The sequence below is a fragment of the Vicia villosa genome, linkage group LG5 (genome assembly GCF_029867415.1).
Source record: "Vicia villosa cultivar HV-30 ecotype Madison, WI linkage group LG5, Vvil1.0, whole genome shotgun sequence".
In the NCBI taxonomy this organism is placed as follows: Eukaryota; Viridiplantae; Streptophyta; class Magnoliopsida; order Fabales; family Fabaceae; genus Vicia; species Vicia villosa.
The window spans coordinates 138313926-138333217 of record NC_081184.1 but is presented as its reverse complement, the minus strand read 5'-3'; the positions used below and the strand labels follow the sequence as shown (position 1 = coordinate 138333217).

Sequence of the window (19292 nt, the reverse complement as noted above, 5' to 3'; positions counted from 1 at the left end):
ATTCTAACCGGAGATAGGAATCAAAACTCATGGAACAATATTATTTAACTTTGGTTTAGAATTATTAGAGGTGACAAATTGGCATGTCTAATCCATTTTGATTTGTCCTACAAAAGTCTACAAAAATGGGGTAGAGTTAAAATTTTGAACCAATCTAAAAAAAAATGGGGTGTAGCAGGCCGTCCCACGCACAATGCAATTTTTTAGCCTAAAAATTATTAAAAAATCATGTTAATATCCGCGCGCGTAACATTTCACAAAAACGGTACAGAACATGATAGACATATTAGAGGGTGTAGATCTAAAACTGTGATTTGCCCCTCGAAAAAGTGTGGGCGAAACCTTGATCTAGGAATGTGACATTTTTTATAATCACTTTATATTTCTTTGTGTTTCCCGGCCATGAATGATATTGTTACTCTTTCTAGGTCATGAATATATCAGAAAATACAGACAGTGGGTTCTTATACCCTTCTTGATGTTGAACCACCACCTAATCATGTACCAATTAAACCACGATGTTCTGGTTTAATATCTCGAGCACCAGATGAATATTCACCATACATGTATGGTTCCTCACGTACTTCTCTGACTGTCACATTTTCTAGCATATATATTCTTACTTGTTACTCACGGGGTGTTATAGATCTGCGTTGGACAAAAGAAATGAATGAGGAACTTTATGCTCTTCAAGAAAATTTCACATGAGATATTGTCTCTTGTCCTCCTAATGTCAAACCCATTGGCTGCAAATGGGTGTATTTTGTGAAATTGAATTTTGATGGGTCCCTCAATCCTTACAAGGCTCGTTTGGTTGCCTTAGAAATCAGGCAAGAATATGGAAATTTATTATGATGAGACATATGCACAGGTTGCTAAAATGACAATTGTTCGCGCTCTAATATCTATATTGCTTTTAATGGATGATTTCTTCGGCAAATGGATGTGAAGAATTTTTTCCTTCATGGTGACATGACAAGAGATATTTATACAACACCTCGTCAAGGCCTGTTATCTTCATTGAAGGATGTTTGCAAGCATAAATGCTACTTATATGGTTGTAAAGAAACACCAAGAGCATGTAATGAGAAATTCCGCTCCACTATACTTAGGTCATCCTTTGCTCAGAATTAGTATGATTCCTCTCTATTTATTCATAGCACGTCAATGAAAATTGTCTTACTTCTTATGTATGTTGATGATATGGCTATTACTTGTTCTGATCATGCTTCCATTCAAAGACTTAAACAGCAGTTACAAGCTTAATTTCATATGAAATATCTTCGTAACCGGAATTATTTTATTGGTCTTAATGTTCATTCTACATCCAATGGCATCTTTCTTCATTAACACAAATATGCTATAGATTTGATTTTCATGGTTGGTCTCCAGTCGGCTAATCTGGTAGATACTCTCCTTGAGTTTAATGTTAAATATCATTGTGATGATGGTTATCTTTTTCATACTCCCTTATTGAATTGAGAGCTTCTAAGTAGCCTTAATTACTTGACTATTACCTGCCCTAATATATCTTTTGTTTTTCGACAAGTAAGTCAATTCAAGCATTCTCCTCGCCATCTTCACTTGGATATGGTTCGTCATATACTTCTCTACTTGAAAGGAACCTCTCACCATGGTTTATTCTATCTTGTTGGAGTTTCTCTTTATTCTTTACCTTTATTGTAAATAATTAACTAATCATGAATTAATCTTTGTTTTCATCGTAAATAATTAATTTCGTATAGTAGAAGAATGGTTATTATGAAATTACTTTTAATTACTTACACTATTATATATAGTATGAAATTTAATAGATAAAGGCATCAAGAAAAAATTTACTACTACGGAAAACACCTTCGGTAACACAATATTACCACGGCTATTTATTCACCGCTGTCATATCTCATTTTTTATGTTTTTTTATTATATTATTCAGAAACATTTCTTCATGGTTCCTTTAAAGAACCGTTGTCATATAATTTAGGTGACAAGCTTCGAATTCTAGTGTCAACATCTTTCCATTTTTTCAATGGAAATAAGTGTGTGTTCCTTAACATTTATTTTTATTTAAAAATTGAAATTATAACAACTACGGCTGTTACAATATGTCGTAGTTATATGTTCATATTTCACTACGGTTGAATCTTGCAACCGTTGTGAAAATGTTACCCACAAAATTAAAACATAACAAGTACTTTATTCCTTTCATAACACACTGTGTGCTCTAGCGAACGAGACAACAGAGGAAAAATCTTCACCGTCATCTTCGAAGAATCATTTCTGGAAGCGAAATATTCATCGTCATATTCGAAGAATAATTTCTGGAAGCGAAATATTCACCATCATCTTCGAAGAATCATTTCTCAAAACGAAATCTTCACAATCCTCTTCGAAGAATTATTTCTAGAAGTGTAATCCTCACCATCCTCTTCGAAGAATCATTTCTAGAAGCTAAATATTCACCATCCTCTTTGAATATTTGGTACGTTACCATTCTCTGACGCTTCTGAATGTTTTGTGTGAATCAATGGTTACTTGTTTCTTTTATGAATCAATGGTTTATGTTTACTAAATATGCTTTAGATTAGTGTGCTTTCATGTTTTATTCAGATTTACTACATATGCTTTAGGTTCTGTGTGTGTAGCATTAGTGTGTCGTTCACAATAGTCCTATTATATAAATTTTAGAATTTGTAATGGTTTGTAGTTGGAAGAAATCTGGTAGATTAGGTTTGGTGTATAAGAAAGGAGTTTCTGAATTCCTTGAATTTGCCAAAAATAAAAGTGTTCTCGATAATAATGGTATCTTTTATTGTTCTTGTGTTGCTTGCGGGAATATCAAAAAATAGTCGAAAAAAGAAATATTCAATCACCTATGTTGTGATGGAATATGTCAAATTATACGACAAGGACGTGGCATGGAGAAGTGGATAATAATCAAAATGAGTCGTCACAAATTATACACATTTTGGACAAGACTAAAGATAGTAGGAGTTCCCGTTTAGATATGGTGGCGATAGGTATTAGACAACAGTTGGCTCCAAAAGATAGAGGAAAAATATCTTATTTTCCTCCAGCATGTCAAACTCTATCTAAAAAGGAAACTTATATCAATGAAAGATCTCAAGTTAATTGCCTTAAAATATCATGATTGTCATGTCTTGATGCAACAAATTCTACCACTGGCTATCTGTGGCATCCTTCCAAAAAATGTAAGAGTAACTATAACCAGATTGTGCTTATTCTTCAATGCTATATGTAATAAATTTCTTGATTTCAAAAATTCTAAGTTCAAGAGTGAACTTATTAAGGAATTCGAGATGATCAACCTTTATCTCATGACATAATTCCTAGTTATTGAGTTCCACAAGTCCAAAAAGGGACTGCTCATGCACCAAATAAGATATGCTCTTGAGATTTTGAAAAAGTTTAAAATGGAGCATTGTAATGCTGCCATTATTCGAGCTGAATCAAGGCTATAGCAAGAGGTGAATCCACCTCAGTATAGGAGGTTCTTGGATCCTTGTGTTACTTGTGCAATACGGGACCGAGTTTGACTTTTAGTATCGATATTGTGAGTAGAGGGTGTCTCACTTGGCAGCAGTCAAGAGGATTCTAAGATATGTCAAATGATTTATTGGTTATTTAATTCATTATAAACCTTGCTAAGAACCCAATTGTACATGAGAGGAGCAAGCATATTGAGACGACGTTTCACTACTTGAGAAAGCTTGTTAGTGAAGGAAGATTGAGACTGGGATATTGTATATAAGTGACAACCAAGTGGCTGATTTGTTGATCAAAGGAGTCATAATTGAAGTGTACAAGAGGTTGAAGATGAACATGGACATGAAAGACTTGGAGCACTTGAATTAAGGTGGTTTGTTAAGTGAAAATTTGATAATTCAAGTGTTGTAACCGATTAACACGGAGGTGTAACTGGTCATAGCTGAGAGAAATTCACTTCTGAGCAAGTTATCGTGGACGTACCCGGTTAACGTAATCGGATACCACTAAATGGATTTAATTTTTTTAATAGTTGTAATCGGTTACAGGTAGAGCTGTCAATATGGGCTACCCGACCCTAAATGGGCCGGCCCTGGCGGGCCTTGGGCTTTTTAGGGCTGGGCCAAAAAGGCCCTGTGTAATATAGGCTCGAGATTTACTACCCGAGTCTGGCCCTAGATGCGCTTCAGGCTACCCAGTCCTAAATAGATTTTTTAATTTAAAAAAATTAAAATAAAAACTCCATAATATTTATTATAAATAAAATTAAAAATTATATTATTTTAAACATAATACATTTTTAAGTACTATATTATCTCTTATAAATACTATAATGTGTTTCTAAATACAATATATGTCAAAATTGTATAAAATAATACTTGAATATTTATTATAAGAGAAAAACTAATATAACACGATGAAAAATGTTGATTATATTATTGTTTAAGATTTAAAAGAGAAAGATTGAATAAAATAGAGATAAAGTTTAGTGAAGTGAGAAAAATCAATATGCTATTTTAGAGTAAGATAATATAAATTTTAATATATTTTTCTTAAATTTATGACTATGCAGGTCTAATGGACTACTCACGGCCCATATGGGCTAACCCTAATGGGTAGCAGCCTTTTCAGGGCTGGGTTAAAAAGACCCTGAAAATATGGGCTCTAATTTTGAGACCCAAGCCCTATGATTTTTCGGGCCTGGATATGGGCTCTGATTTTGAGACCCAAGCCCTATGATTTTTCGAGCCTGGTAGGCCGGCCCATATGGACTAGTCCATTTTGACAGCTCTAGTTACAGGTTTAATGTAACCGATCACAGGTCCGAAAATTTAGTTTTCCTATTGTGCGGGACCCGGAGTTTGAACATGACCTAAGAATGATAGTTTGAGTCCGGAAGGATCCATCCAAAAAACATAACAACTTTATTGGCATTTTTAGAAGTTCCTAATATATATATATATATATATATATATATATATATATATATATATATATATATATATATATATATATATATATATATATATATATATATATATATATATATATATATATATATATATATATATATATATATATATATATATATATATATATATATATATATATATATATATATATATATATATATAAAGGAGAGAATTTTCCTAATAAATAAAAGGTAAATTCTTTGGTACCCATGAAGTTAAGTTGAGTACCGATACCTTTAATGTAAATTGTATTAAAATTTTAATTAAATTTAAAATAAAATTAAATAAAAATATGACATGAAAATGAATCATAGTGTTTGATTGTTTGAGAGTACTGGTACCCAACTAAACTCAAGGATACCAGAATATTTACCTAAATAAAAAGTTGAAAGATGTTTTTACTCTTACACCACTTTCTTAAAATCCACTTTCTTAAAAATCAATATCATTCGGATATACCATTGTAATCCAAAAGGAAAAAAAATACAGTTTTGTCTGGATTGATCAATCCAAAAATGGAAAAGAAGATGTTTAAAGAAAATATTGAGGGATAAAAGCACTTCTCTAAAAAGTCACCACTTACCATAATTCTAACTTTTGATTTGATGGGAACCATAGTTTAACTTAAACCACACAATTATCATCAAAATATAATATACAAAAACTTCCAATACATGTACAAGAGCTTTAAAATCTAAAAGTGCTTCTACACCATCTAAGCAAGGTACAATACATGAATAATAGCAACCAACCTATAGTATTTTTGTTTGCTTTTCAACAAATACTCTTGTATTACTTGTGACTTGTAAGATTACTTCTTTTTGTACAAGAAGCAAAAGTGACATTTTCAGGTCTTTGATACATTTTACTTCTGTATTGCAGAAAATGACATGAAATGAATAATGGTTTTTGCTAGGAAACAAAAGTCCTATAAATAATGATACATTCCCATAGGTTTATCAATGCCATTCTTGTAACTGATAATACCAAAACCAATAACTTGTTGTGTACTCTACATGTCTTTATATTGTTCCATGTTAGGTGCTAACATACCACATATATTAAAACTTGGAAAGAGAATTGACTACTTCGCATTCAGCCATTTAGAACCAAAAGCTAGTTCATGCTTCTTGTCCCTCCAAAATAAAAAGAATCTCTCAAGCCACGTCGGTTTTGTGTCCAAATTCGAACAAAATTTTTCTTCTCCTTTGATGAAGGAGGACAAACAAATGGTTGATCTTGTCTCGCAGTCGGAGGAATACTCCGAAGAATTGGACGTTGCTGTCAGAGCTGTGCAGATGGCTTGTTCTCTAAGTAAGAAAGTGCAACACACTTTGATTTCCAAGCCTAGTAGCAATGATCAGGTACAATCTAAGGGTTGTAGTTCTTCGGTCGCAGTTGCAGGTGAATGTTCGTATTTATATTCATATTTACAATCAATGATTGAAACTGAATTGTATACACTTTGTATATAGGTTGGTGTGTCAAAGCAATTTTCAGCTGTATACTGTCTGCATATTTAGGAGGTGAAAACATCTCGATTCTAGCTGAAGACGATGATGTTCGTACTCTCTCGAACTCTAATGCATCTGAGTTGCTAGAACCTGTGGTAAAAATTGTGAATGAATGTCTATCGGAAGCACCTCAATTTGGATTTGAAGCAGTAAAACTAAAATCACCTCTTGGAACTTCAGAGGTTCTTGAAATCATTAGTCGTTGTGCCTCGATTCGGGATCCTTCTGGAAGATTTTGGACATTGGGATTTGTAAGCAGTGATCAATATGCGGTCGGTTTATCGCTTATAGAGGATGGAGAAGTGGTGGTTGGTGTTCTTGGGTCTCCTAACTACCCTATGAGAAAGGATTGGTTTAGTTATCAGAAAAGCTATCATAGGATTATATCCAAGTTGATTCCTTTAACAACTGAAACATGGAATGAAGGTTGTGTTGTTTATGCTAAGAAGGGTAGTGGCAAGGCTTGGATCCAACCATTGATCCATCATGTCAATGAGAAGTTTGTGTGGCCAAACCATGCAAAACAGGTTTCTGTCTCTTCTGTTGACAACCTCGGATTGGCCACTTTATGTCAATCAGTTGAGAAGGTTGATTCAAACCACTCTTTTATTGATGGACTGGCTCATAGTGTTGGTCTCAGGTGCATTTTTATGTTACTATCTTTTTGTGTCAGTTATCTTTCATGTGTTTTGGTATCAGTTATTCCTATGTTTTAAATTGTGGTCATGGTCATGTCGCAATTCTTAATACAGTTGAGAATTGCAATCAAATACGACCTTAATCATGGTCACAGAAATATAAAAAACTGAGGTTGCGGCTCAATTTTACAGTTGACCACTTTGAGAAGTAGTCAACCATAGACCGATACTTGAATACCGATCCAAACTCTAATGAAGATAGATGATGCCTTCTATGGTAAAAGTTCATGGTTCTCCACGTTCTTATGGTTGAGATGAGACGGTAACTTGATCGGTGTCAGCCTGACAAAAATAAGGAAAAACAAATATGTCCAAAAACTCAATTCTTTGGTTTTTTTCTTATTTTTATATCTAACAGACATCGATCATGTCATCTTCCAAGCCGTGAAGATGAGAAAGACCGTGAACTTATACTTTCAAGGCTCGCCGTAGAACCTGCCATGATATGTATATTAAAACTCTTAAAGAAAGAACCAATAATTATTGCAAATATAGTACTATATACAATGATGAAAAGGTTCTATTACCGAATAGTTTTTATTTAATATAAGAAAGCTCATATTCATCATATTTGTATGCAGTAACAAGCCATTAAGAGTTTACAGCATGGCAAAATATGTAGCAATAGCTTGTGGAGACGCTGAGGCCTTCATGCAATTTGCAAGAAGTGGTTACAAGGAGAAAATATGGGATCATGCTGCTGGTGCTATCATAATACAAGAAGCAGGAGGCACAGTAACAGATATTAGGGGTCGTTTGTTGGACTTCTCCAAAGGCTCATATGTGGAAGGGATCGATCGTGGTATAGTTGCTTGTGCTGGATCCAAATTACACGAAAAGATCATAGATGCTGTTGATGCTAGTTGGGCCTCTTCTGGTCTTTGAGTTCAGACTTGTTTTATAATAACCTACACGTATATGTAAACACGTTATGATCTTGTAAATTACGTATGTTTGAGCTTTCCTGTTCTGTTTACTGCAAACAGCATTGTATAAATCACCTTGGTTAAACTATTTGTGTGTCTGTAAATTGTACCATTGCAGCAGTTGTTCATATTTCAACCACCAATTCATGTTTCAACCATAAATACACACTCATTAATAACATGGACCAAGAGAAATGGAAATTGAAGAAACTAGTTTTAGTATCTGCAGCTGTGATTGTGAAGTCAGCAAGTATAATAATTGCAGACAACCAACAAAACCATCATAAATTCGCCACGTGTACTTCACATGCTTCTTCCTTCATTTCACTAACACAATTTAATGTTCCTTCCCTACTATCAACATATCTTGAATGTTTCACTTGCCGAAAACATACACTTTCTTCTTCCATTGTGTTCACTCAACAAAGAAAGAAAAAATGAAACATGCAATCGTCCTTGTTTTGCTCATCATGAGTATGTTGCTAACAGTTACTACCTCTGTGTCCTTTAGCAGATCCATATCAGTAACCAAGCCTTCACCATTATCAACCAAGCCTTCGCCATCATCAACCGTACCTTCACCGTCATCTACCATACCTTCACCGCCATCAACCAAACCTTCACCGTTTGCTAACACTTCACCGCCATCAACCAAACCTCCACCATTTGCCAACACTTCACCACCACCAACCAAACCTTCACCATCATCAACAAAACCTGCACCCTTTGGTAAAACTTCACCACCATCGATCAAACCTTCACCATCATCAACCAAACCTTCACCATCTGCTGGCAACAACAATGGCGGCAGCAGCGGTGGTGGTGGTGGAGGAAATGACAACGGTGGCTCCTTTGGATTTGGACCTGGAGGAGGTTTTGGAATACCAGGCTTTGACAACACCATTCCAGGAGGCGGATATGGAGGTGGATATGGTAGTCCAAGTGGAGGAGGCTCCATAAATGGTGTTATTGGACCAACTGTTGTCTGCAAAGACCAAGGACCTTGTTACCAGAAGAAAGTCACATGTCCAGCAGGGTGTTTTTCGTCGTTCAGTCACTCCAGCAAAGGATTCAGTGGCGGCGGTGGAGGTGGTAGCTGCACCATTGATTGCAAAAAGAAATGCATTGCATATTGTTGAGGGAATCCACCATATATTGTTCCAACACCCTTTTACAAGATAAATAAAATTATATTGCATGGTTGATCAAAGTTGGAACTTGCTTTTTATTATATATATGGTTTTTGTAATCTCTATCTAAATATGTAGTTTTGTGAAATTATGAGACATTGCTGAGAAGAGTCTGATCTAGACTTTTCTCCTCTTTCTCTAAAATAAATTATGTGAATCTTGAGTTGTATTTATATATATATGTACATCTTGAGTTGTATTTTGTCACAGAAGTTTAGTTAGTACTACTAATTTTGCCATCTTCATTTGATTTTTAGGTAAAACGGACTGAGTTTGATTGCAGTTACGTTGTCATGTATTGTTAACCGTAGATCAAGATCAAACGGTTGTGATTTAAGAAAGATACTTTTTAAATTATTAAATAAAATTTAAATCTATTTGTTTTAGACGGTCAGATCAGAATCGGACAGTCACTACTATCATAACTGCGTGAAAAATGTAACAGCAGAGACTCGATTTTCATGAGAGTTTAAGTCATGTTTTGTATTCTCTTGTTTAGTATTCAACTATTCATCAATATGACACAACTTCAAAGAAACTTGAAAAGCATAATATCTAGAAAATGACATGAGTTTCACTAAGGAATGTTTCTACCAGCCACTGCTATGTCGAAGCTATGCTTATAATGTACACTAACAAACCATATAAATAGGTAACATGGTAAACAAGAGAGAAACAAATGAATAAACAAAACTTCAATACAAAAATCACACTCAGTGTAATATTTTTCTTAGTATTTGTGGCTAGTAATATACAAAATATTGATCCAAACAAAAGTCATCCATACTATACTGCCTTCTCCACAAAATGATATATCATCAGAATGCAGCTCTCACTGCTCCCCTGGCAGCCGCGCGTTTCATCTCAGCCGCCTTACCACTGCCACGGAAGTACATGTATACTTGCTGTATATGCCAACCAAAGAAAAAGTGAGCAGCTGTATGTTGTAAGAAAACCATTGGTTTTGAATAAAGCGGCAGCATGTGATTAAAAAATTGGAAACTTAGAAACAGTGTAACCAAACCTGAATCACCCAAATGCTTATCAGCGTTTCTAGGCAAAATAATCCAAATCCAATGAAGTAGAAAATCTACAAGCAAATGCAGAAAAATAAAATAAATGATCCAACAATTTAGAAGTTTATTTTGGTCACATTAGCAAAATTTTAAATAAAACCGTGCATTAACAGACGTGCGAGAAATACCAAAGTACCTACCAACCTGTGTTGCATGTCTAAAACTGCTAAAATATGACGATTAAAATAGTATTCTTACCCCAATCAAAGCATGGTTGTCAAGCACATCTATGGCAGAGAGAATGCCCCTGTATCAGCGTAAGTAGACAGTGTCAATATAGATTATAAATAATGATAATAACTTCGGTCACTTGAAGAGATGAACACAGACACATTCAATACAATATTGTATATCACTCTCACCAACGTGCCTACAGGTTTGATATTACAGGACCAGTTAGATTTCAAATTAGACAAATCAGGTGAAGAAGAGTGTTCATACATATGTCCAAAATTTACAAATTTTCTTTCAAAGATTCGTAATTTAATTTGTTTTTCTTAAAGAAACTTATTGTATGCAAAGAAAACGAATTTAAATGATATCTCCTTGTTCCAATAAATAATGTCGAAGAAGCAATATTGGCAAGTTAAATTGAGTGCATAGAGTAAGCTGCCGTACGTGAGGGATTTTCCTTTGAAAACTATAGGAGGAGCAACGGCAGCTAAAATGCAGAACCCTATGTGAAGCTGCAAGCAGAAAAAGACACAAAGATGATTAGATTTCTTCAGTTTTTTGAAGCATGACTTATGCACGTCAAGATGTATAAACAACGTACCAGGTAGAGCATGAAAAACCAACCAAATTTCAAAGCACTTTCGGTCCTGCAATGAAAAAGGAACATATTTAGAATCAATAGTATCGAACTCTCAACTTGTTGCAGTTGCATAATATATTAGAAAAAACTAGCAAAATGCAAATAAGCGTTGATTTTTTATACCTAAAAGCACGATATAATGGACGATACCACAGAACATATGCTCCAGGTACTCCGGCTATGAAGTAGATAATGGCCAGAAACCATATTTTTACACCTACAACAATCAAAGCCATGATCGGCATGCATGGGATTTTGAAATGTCAGATTTGTAATTTGATCTGCTAAATAGCTGAATACAAGTATAAAACCTTCTTTTATATATATCTAAACTCACCTTCACCCTTAATCCAAGCTGCAGTAACAGCTATAACATTCCACAACAGGCAAAATACTAGTCCTGCATAGTATAACTTCTAATCAATGACCGTGATATATAACAAACTCTGACAATCTATGAAGTACGGACTCCAACACGAACACCGGGACACAACACGGACATAGACACCGCTACATATATGATAGTACTTGAACTTCATTTATCTGACATTTCCGACACGTGTCATACAGGTGTCGTACAAGTTTCGGACACCGTGACACGCCTACTCCTAGAGGTGTTCGTGCTTCATAGCTAACAATACTCAATAACTTCTTCTGACAAAAAACAATATCATAATTGGTACCAACCAAAGAGGATTACATACCTAACAGAGTAGTAAATGCAACATATTGCAATTTTTGAAGATGAACCGGAATTTCAGTAGCAATGTCGTGATGGATAATTGGGAAAAACGGTGGCCAATTCTTTTCCTCAAGAACAATTCCGGCTACAAAATAAAATGTAAATGGATATTAGAAGAATTAAACAGAACTAAGTTAGTGCAAAATGTTCAAGCTTCAAAGTCATTTATAAAAGTATGCAGTACTATTCAATTGAATGTCAATAGTAGAAACAAACAAAAAAAAAACACAAAAGTAATAACAATGTAAAAATTGAATTTAAAAGGGATAGATAGCCAAATAAACAACTGAATCATTCTGAACAAATATATGAACAGGAATGTAATTTACCTCGTGCAGCAGCTTCTTCTTTCCGTCTCACATCCTATATTTGGATAAATAAATTTATAAAAAAAAATCTCATGTCAATTTCCAATCATTCATAGTTAAATGATGAAGAAATTGAAGACCTCTCAAACAGAAATGAGAAAAAAAATGAGAAATGTAAACAACGTAAAGTATCAAAGGGGCAAGTGCTTCGATCTCGGTAAATATCCCCCGAGGGAACTCTCAACCCTAAAGTGAACAAAAGGACACAGAGAAATTGCATTGTATACCTGTTCTCTTCTTTTCAAATCGGCTTCCCTGGATTGCAGTTCCTTCTCCTTATTTTTCAAATCCTAAAGTTGAAAATTAATAATAATGAGAAAAAGAACTCCTTCAATTCTCGCAAGAATACATGCAATACATAGTAAATGAAAAAAAAAATTGAGGATTTCAACAATCTCAATTATATGCATACCGTTGATGCATCAAGAGGTATATCAACTGTTTCTCCAAAGCCATAATTATTATAATCAGCAGGCTCTGGCCTAAGAGGTGCAAGCCTTGAATTTGTGGCAGATGGAACACTTCCAGGATTCTGACACATTTTTAAAACAATAGTATGGCATAAGGTAAGTTGAAAATGATTTACATGTTTTATCGGCATCTCACATGTACTATATATCTTACAAAAAAATGGCTGTTTGATTAACAAACTCACTGTTGTGTAAAATGCACCGCCACTGTAGTTTGATTGGTTTGATGTTTTTCCCCTTACAGCTGGTTCCTGTTAGTTTCAACCAAAATTAAAGAAAACATAGTAAATATGTCAGCAAGGAATAAGTTATCTCGAAGTCCAAAAAACTGAGTTCTAAAATCCTCAATCATAAACTCTAATCCTCTAAAATCAGATAGATTGTATCTTAATACAAATATATAAGGTCATAGTTTTTATTTCTTCATAGTGCATTAGCTTTATTAGAATTTCTATTGGATCTAACTTAGACATTACAAAACCGACTTGTAATTAGAGATGTCTTCCATTTATTAACACGTTTTCAAGCCGTATAACATCTAATGTGGGGCTATCAACACACACTCCTCGCACCCAGGACTACACATCAGGAGCATGTCATGAATGGTCTGATAGCAGATATTCCAATGAATCTTAGAAAGGGTCTAATAGGATCTTAATTGAGGGTTAGAGTGAACTTCACCCTCACAAAACCGACTTGTAAAGTGAGAAATGGGACATTATGATGCTAGTACGAGCAAAGTAAAAGAAAAAGCAAGTCATCATAATTTTATACCATGACAACAAAAAGGGCATTACCACATTATCATCAATACAGAAATTTAATTTGAAATTGTGAGGATAAATGTTGAAATCGAGGGACCAAAATCAAATTTTGTTAAAGTATGAGAACCAATACAGATATCTTCCAATCATAGTTATATACTTACATCGATATGTATCCTCCATTAAAGGAGAGACAGTCTCTCACAATCTTTTCTAAATAAATCAACATGAATTTCGGTTTCAAGTTGACATTTGATGCTACAAGATTGGTATTTCAATGTTTTCATAAATAATGAACTTCAAAATCTCAAGAACATCCCCATCACAAACAAGATAATTCATTTGTATTAACTCAACAAAAATCACTAGAAAATCACAACATCTGCATCTACAAGCAAATCACAAGAACAATATAAAGATATACCAAGTCAACCGAAAATCAACAAGTAACACAAGAATGATTTAACTACAATTGAAGTTCCAAAGACCCCCTTTAAAAGATCAAATCAAGATCAAGCAAAACAGTGCATACCCAGTTAAAAAAATTACAACTTTAACAAAAAAGAAGCTTACAGAGAAGGGGTTAACTTCTTCTTCGTCAAAGGGGTTGCTTTCATAGCGACCAGCCATGAGATCTGGGAAGTCAAATCAAATGAAATTTGGAGAGTTGAGATTTGAAAGTTTGAAACTTGTAATAGAAACTAGAAGGAAAAGGAAAGGTTGGAAAAGAAGGTAAATAGGAGAAGTAAAGATGCAAAAGAATTGCGTTTGGTCAGCATAACATACAAGTCGTCAACAACAGAAATTGCTATCTTACGGTCTACGGATATGAACAAAATTTGTAATGTAAAAACGCGTCTTTCAAAAAACAAAATTATTTTATTTCTTTTTTTTCATAATTTTACATTTACATCAAGTTAATATCTAAGACTATGTACAATGGTTACATTATTTAACACCCTACTTTTTCACTTTTTATCTTCCACATCATCTTCTCTCTCTTCCACCTAATAATTCAACACCTATTCAATTTTTTTTCACTACAATGGTTTTGTTTAATAAAATTCAACACCCTACCCCACATCATATTCTTATTTTCTTTTAAAGTTTTGTTTTTATGATTATATATTAATATCTATTATCAATTAAAATTAAATTAAAATAATATATAATTTAAACTTTTTTTTTAAATTTAATAATTTATTTATTTTTTCTAATTTTCTATTCTTAATTTTTTTTCTTGCAAGTAATAAATAAGAGATGTAAAAATAGTTATTTTTTAAAAAAATAAAATTATAAAAAAACTTAAAAATGCAATAAATACACTAAACACACAACACACTAAAAAAGAAACACACAAAAAATGAAACACACATAATTTAATTAGTACAATAGACTCGGCTCACAAACAATTTATTTAATTATGAAATATTCCGAACTTTTTCCATATGTGTTTGACTAGATCTGCTTGCAATTCGTGATGTACATTTGAATCACGCATCACAGATCTAGCACGCACGTGATTCGCAAATGCAGGTAGCACCTCGGTCGAGAATGACTCCGGTGTACTAGACTCACTTGCCTCAGGGTGTTAAAAGGGTTATTGTTGGGATCCATTTCACTACAAGGATGTTTAGAGCTACAAACAATGATTTTTTTAAGGCTAAATAGAAAAAAAAATTGAGAGAAAAAAGTGAATTTTTTTTTATGAGTCCAAATCAAATGAACCAAGTCTCTATTTATAGAGGAAAAAAATAATGAATTTTGATAATAAATAAAAATAAATAAAAAATTTATTTACTATGAAATAATTAATTTTAAATGATTAAAAGAAAATAAAATCTAAATAATCACAACAACCAATAAAATTGTGTAAAGTGTTGCATGTGGCCCCACTTTTTTCTCATTCAACATGTTGAATCTTTTCAACACCAATTAATCCACATCACATTAAACACCTCATTCAACAAACCATTGTAGACATTCAACTATTGAATAATTTTTTCAACACCCCCATTGTAAATGGTCTAATTTGATCTTTTATGATAAATTTTATCAAAAATCGTTAACTTCTGTTGATGCGGCAATTTAGTTGGATATATTTATCTTACATAGATTTTTTTTGGTTATTTCAAAAATTTATAAGTTCTATCGATTTTTTAATTTTTGTTTTAATTTTCTCTCTTCTTTCTCTCTACAGATATAACTTTTTAAAAATAATAGGATAAAACGGCATAAATTGAACCTAAAATATTTATTAAATTATGTAATTCAATGGATTAATTACAACAATGTTAATTATAATAATTATATTAAATTTAAGAAATAATTTAATTATTTTAATATTAGTTGACTACTATTGTTCACATTATCCGAATATAATTCAAACAAATTCATATTATAATTAACTTAATTTTAAAATATATTTTTTTGTTATTATTATACTCAATATATATATATATATATATATATATATATATATATATATATATATATATATATATATATATGAAATACCATTTCTTATAATTTTTTTAAGAAAGCCAAAATAAAATTATACTACGACAAAGCCTAAGATATGTCAACTGATTACACAATACAACTACCTATCCAAAATTCAATAACAGAAAGATAGGATTGTATACTTTTGAGAGTCCTAAACTCCACATACAAATTAATTAAGAAAATTTCTTTACCCAGCGAACACTCCACTTTACCCCTGCTTCGGAAATGCATTTCCGAAGTTGTTTTTTTTTTAATTTTCTCAGACTTCGGAAGTGCATCTCCGAAAACACTAAATGGGGGGTGTTTTCGGAGATGCACTTCCGAAAACACCTTTTTTCAAATTTTGGAGGGTTTCGGAAATGCACTTCCGAATTATGCAGAAACTGTGTTTTCTTTTTATGTTTTTCGAAACAGTCTCGTATTTTTAATTAAAGGAAAACGCCAAATAAAATAAGCGACATATAAACAGAAAATACTAATATGATAAATCAAATCCAAATAATATATACAAGCCGATCAAATAGTAATAGTGTGCGAGAGATACAATCCGAAAACAAAAAAAATAAACCCGGACCCCTACTGGGTATGCCTAACCCTCTCTCCCTGAGACCTCCTCTGCCGCCTGTATGCCGCCGCACGGCCCGCATCAGTGACGATCATCTCCATCACGGAGACTGCCTCTGGACCGCCCTGATGAACGACACCTCGATCCAACGCGTCCCGTCCAAGCATCTCTATCCGCTGACAGATCGGCAGGAGATCAATGGCGTGGTCATCCTCGGCCTGTTGGTTCTCCAGGATCTCCTCGTGTGCTGGCCTAGGAGCGTCGGGTCTCAGCAGAGGATGTGACACCCGATAGAACCAAGTGGCATACCCCTCCACACTGTGTCAGTCCTGGGTGAACCGAATCCGACGATACTCCTCCGGTACCACATGACGCTCCCAATCCTCAAATATGCCAGTGAGCTGCACTCGGGTCACCGTGTCGGGAGCAGCCTCAAAAGGTGACATGGGTATCATCTACACATACCCAAACTGTCTCATGCACCGCTCAGGGAGATACCGCACCATGGTGCTGGTCCCGCATGCCAACCAGCCAGAATATAAAGATATGTCGTCAAAGGGGACAACATGAGTCTAGTCGCTGAATGGCCTCCAAGTGACGTCATCGTGCATCATGCGGTCGAGGTACCCACGATATGGTCCCACTGCATTGCTCCCCCTCTGGAGAACGTATCTGGCGGCCCTGGGCATGGCGTCATCGTACTCAGGATCAATGTGGAAGTCGTGGATGCGGGAGAAGTAAGAGATGATCCAGCTCTGAAACATAAACACGATAATGTATTAAAAATAAATACGAAACATAAATAAATACGAAACAATTAAAATGAAACGTACCGTAAGTAGTGTGCAGGATCCGGTCAACTGCCTCGTCCTCCAGTTGGAGGCCTCATTCACCTTCGGGTATAGGTATGCCAGAGTAGCTGCCCCCCAGTTCCACTGGTTAACGGTAGTCAAGTCCATGAAGTAGCGGAGGTAGGTCACGTCGACGTACCTTGCACTCTTGTCCACAAAGATTGCAGCGCCTACCACAAACATGTACCAGCATCGGAGAGCGCAGCCCCGGTGATAATGTGTAAATAGGTCGTCACCCGCATCCTCGGCTTCGGCCGCCGCCACCAGGTGGTGCTCGAAATAAGTGCTCAGTGTGGTGAACCGGATATGAGGCCCATATGTCGTGATGCACTCATAGTCAGCAACTTCGGGCTCCATACCCAAATAGAGCGCCATCCACTCACTGGCTTCGATCCTCTAGATCCGGGAGTGGTGCAACAGCGCCCCCCTGATCGGCAGGTGGAGAAGACACTGCACATCATGCAAGGTGATCGTCATCTCCCCAATTGGTAAGTGGAAAGAAGACGTCTCCCTGTGCCACCGCTCCACAAAGGCCCCCTGCATGCCGTGGCTGATGCTGGTATACCCCGTCATGCAGAGCCCACTAAGCCCTGAAGCTCTCACTGCGTCGTTAAACCACTCAGCAGTTGGTTTAAACAGACTGAAAACCTTCCGGGAGTGGTTCACCATTTTCAAAGGCTCTCTCTCCTGCTACAAAAAAAAAGAAAAAAAAAAGTATGTTAAGTAGACCGTTAAGAAAATATTGAATAAACGGCTAAATTATAAACGGTTAAATAATATAGTCGGGCAAATTATAAAAAATACCTCTCCCTCCCAGATACGCCGAGCGACGTGCTCGTGGTAGGTAAGCAGCACGGAAGTGTCACTGGGCCCTCCCGGGTAGCCCTCCTCCTGCTCCTCCTCCTCCCTGTGTGGAGGGTCAACATTTGGTACCTCCTCCGCCTCGTGGTATGTCACTGCCTCCTCCTCCTCCTCCGCCTCCTCCTCCTCTCGCTGGCGGGAAGAAGATACCCGAGCCAGACGACTCCTCGATCCAGATGTAGAGGTACCCTCGTCCATCTCCACGGGAACTCGCACACGTCGTCCCCGGCCCTGCCCCCGTCCCTGCATCGACGCCAGCTGCGCCGCCGCCCGCTCGCGTCTAGCCGACGCATTTTGAGTCTCTCTACCCTGTCTGATGCGTGCTTGGTTGCCTGACATGTTCCTGAAAACAATTGAAATCGATTAATATGCGAGACAACAGAAAAAACTAAAAAAATTGCATTTCTGATACACTTCGGAAGTTCATTTCCGAAACTGGGAATGGAGGTGTTTTCGGAAATGAACTTCCGAAACACCCCTGCGATGAAGTTTTCTGCAACTTCCATGGCAGACCCCAAAACCCTAAATCAAAACTACTTTTATTCATTGTAAACAATCTAAATAGCAGTACCAACCTACATTAATATGATTTTTGCAATTTCTAAACACCCTAATAGAGATTGAATAATGGATCTAAAAATTGAAAAAAATTGATAAACTTACCACTAATAGAGTTTGAGATGATTTAGGTTGAGATTGGAAGAAGATTTTGGCAATCTCTGATACTTCACACTTGCTTTTGCAGAAAACTTGAAGAGAGGCTGAGTTTGGAAGAAGATTAGGGTAAAATGAATGGGGGAGGGGGGCTGTTTTGCTAAATCTGCAAAACGCGCAGTATTTCGGGAATGAACTTCCGAAATGGTGTTTTCGGAAATGCATTTCCGAAATAAGACAAATTTTGAAAAAAAAGGCGCTTTCGAAGATGCATCTTTGAAAACACCTTTTTCTTGCATTTCGGAAATGTATTTC

General features: G+C 35.4%; 2 protein-coding genes across 2 annotated transcripts; one reads left to right on the top strand and one right to left on the bottom strand.

Moving 5' to 3' along the window:
* Positions 1 to 5712: 5712 nt before the first annotated feature.
* LOC131602726 (PAP-specific phosphatase HAL2-like) lies at positions 5713 to 8311 on the top strand. Its single transcript, XM_058874901.1, has 3 exons — positions 5713 to 6383; positions 6455 to 7133; positions 7773 to 8311. The coding sequence occupies exons 1-3, from the start codon at positions 5996 to 5998 to the stop codon at positions 8074 to 8076; spliced, it is 1371 nt and encodes a 456-aa protein (XP_058730884.1). The 5' UTR covers positions 5713 to 5995; the 3' UTR covers positions 8077 to 8311.
* A 1515-nt stretch (positions 8312 to 9826) lies between these two features.
* Positions 9827 to 14355, bottom strand: LOC131602727 (secretory carrier-associated membrane protein-like). Its single transcript, XM_058874902.1, has 13 exons — positions 14115 to 14355; positions 12963 to 13028; positions 12720 to 12839; positions 12535 to 12597; positions 12269 to 12302; positions 11902 to 12024; positions 11535 to 11597; positions 11321 to 11414; positions 11159 to 11204; positions 11002 to 11069; positions 10582 to 10630; positions 10332 to 10397; positions 9827 to 10212 (listed from the first exon to the last, which is right to left on the bottom strand). The coding sequence occupies exons 1-13, from the start codon at positions 14169 to 14171 to the stop codon at positions 10126 to 10128; spliced, it is 936 nt and encodes a 311-aa protein (XP_058730885.1). The 5' UTR covers positions 14172 to 14355; the 3' UTR covers positions 9827 to 10125.
* Positions 14356 to 19292: the final 4937 nt, after the last annotated feature.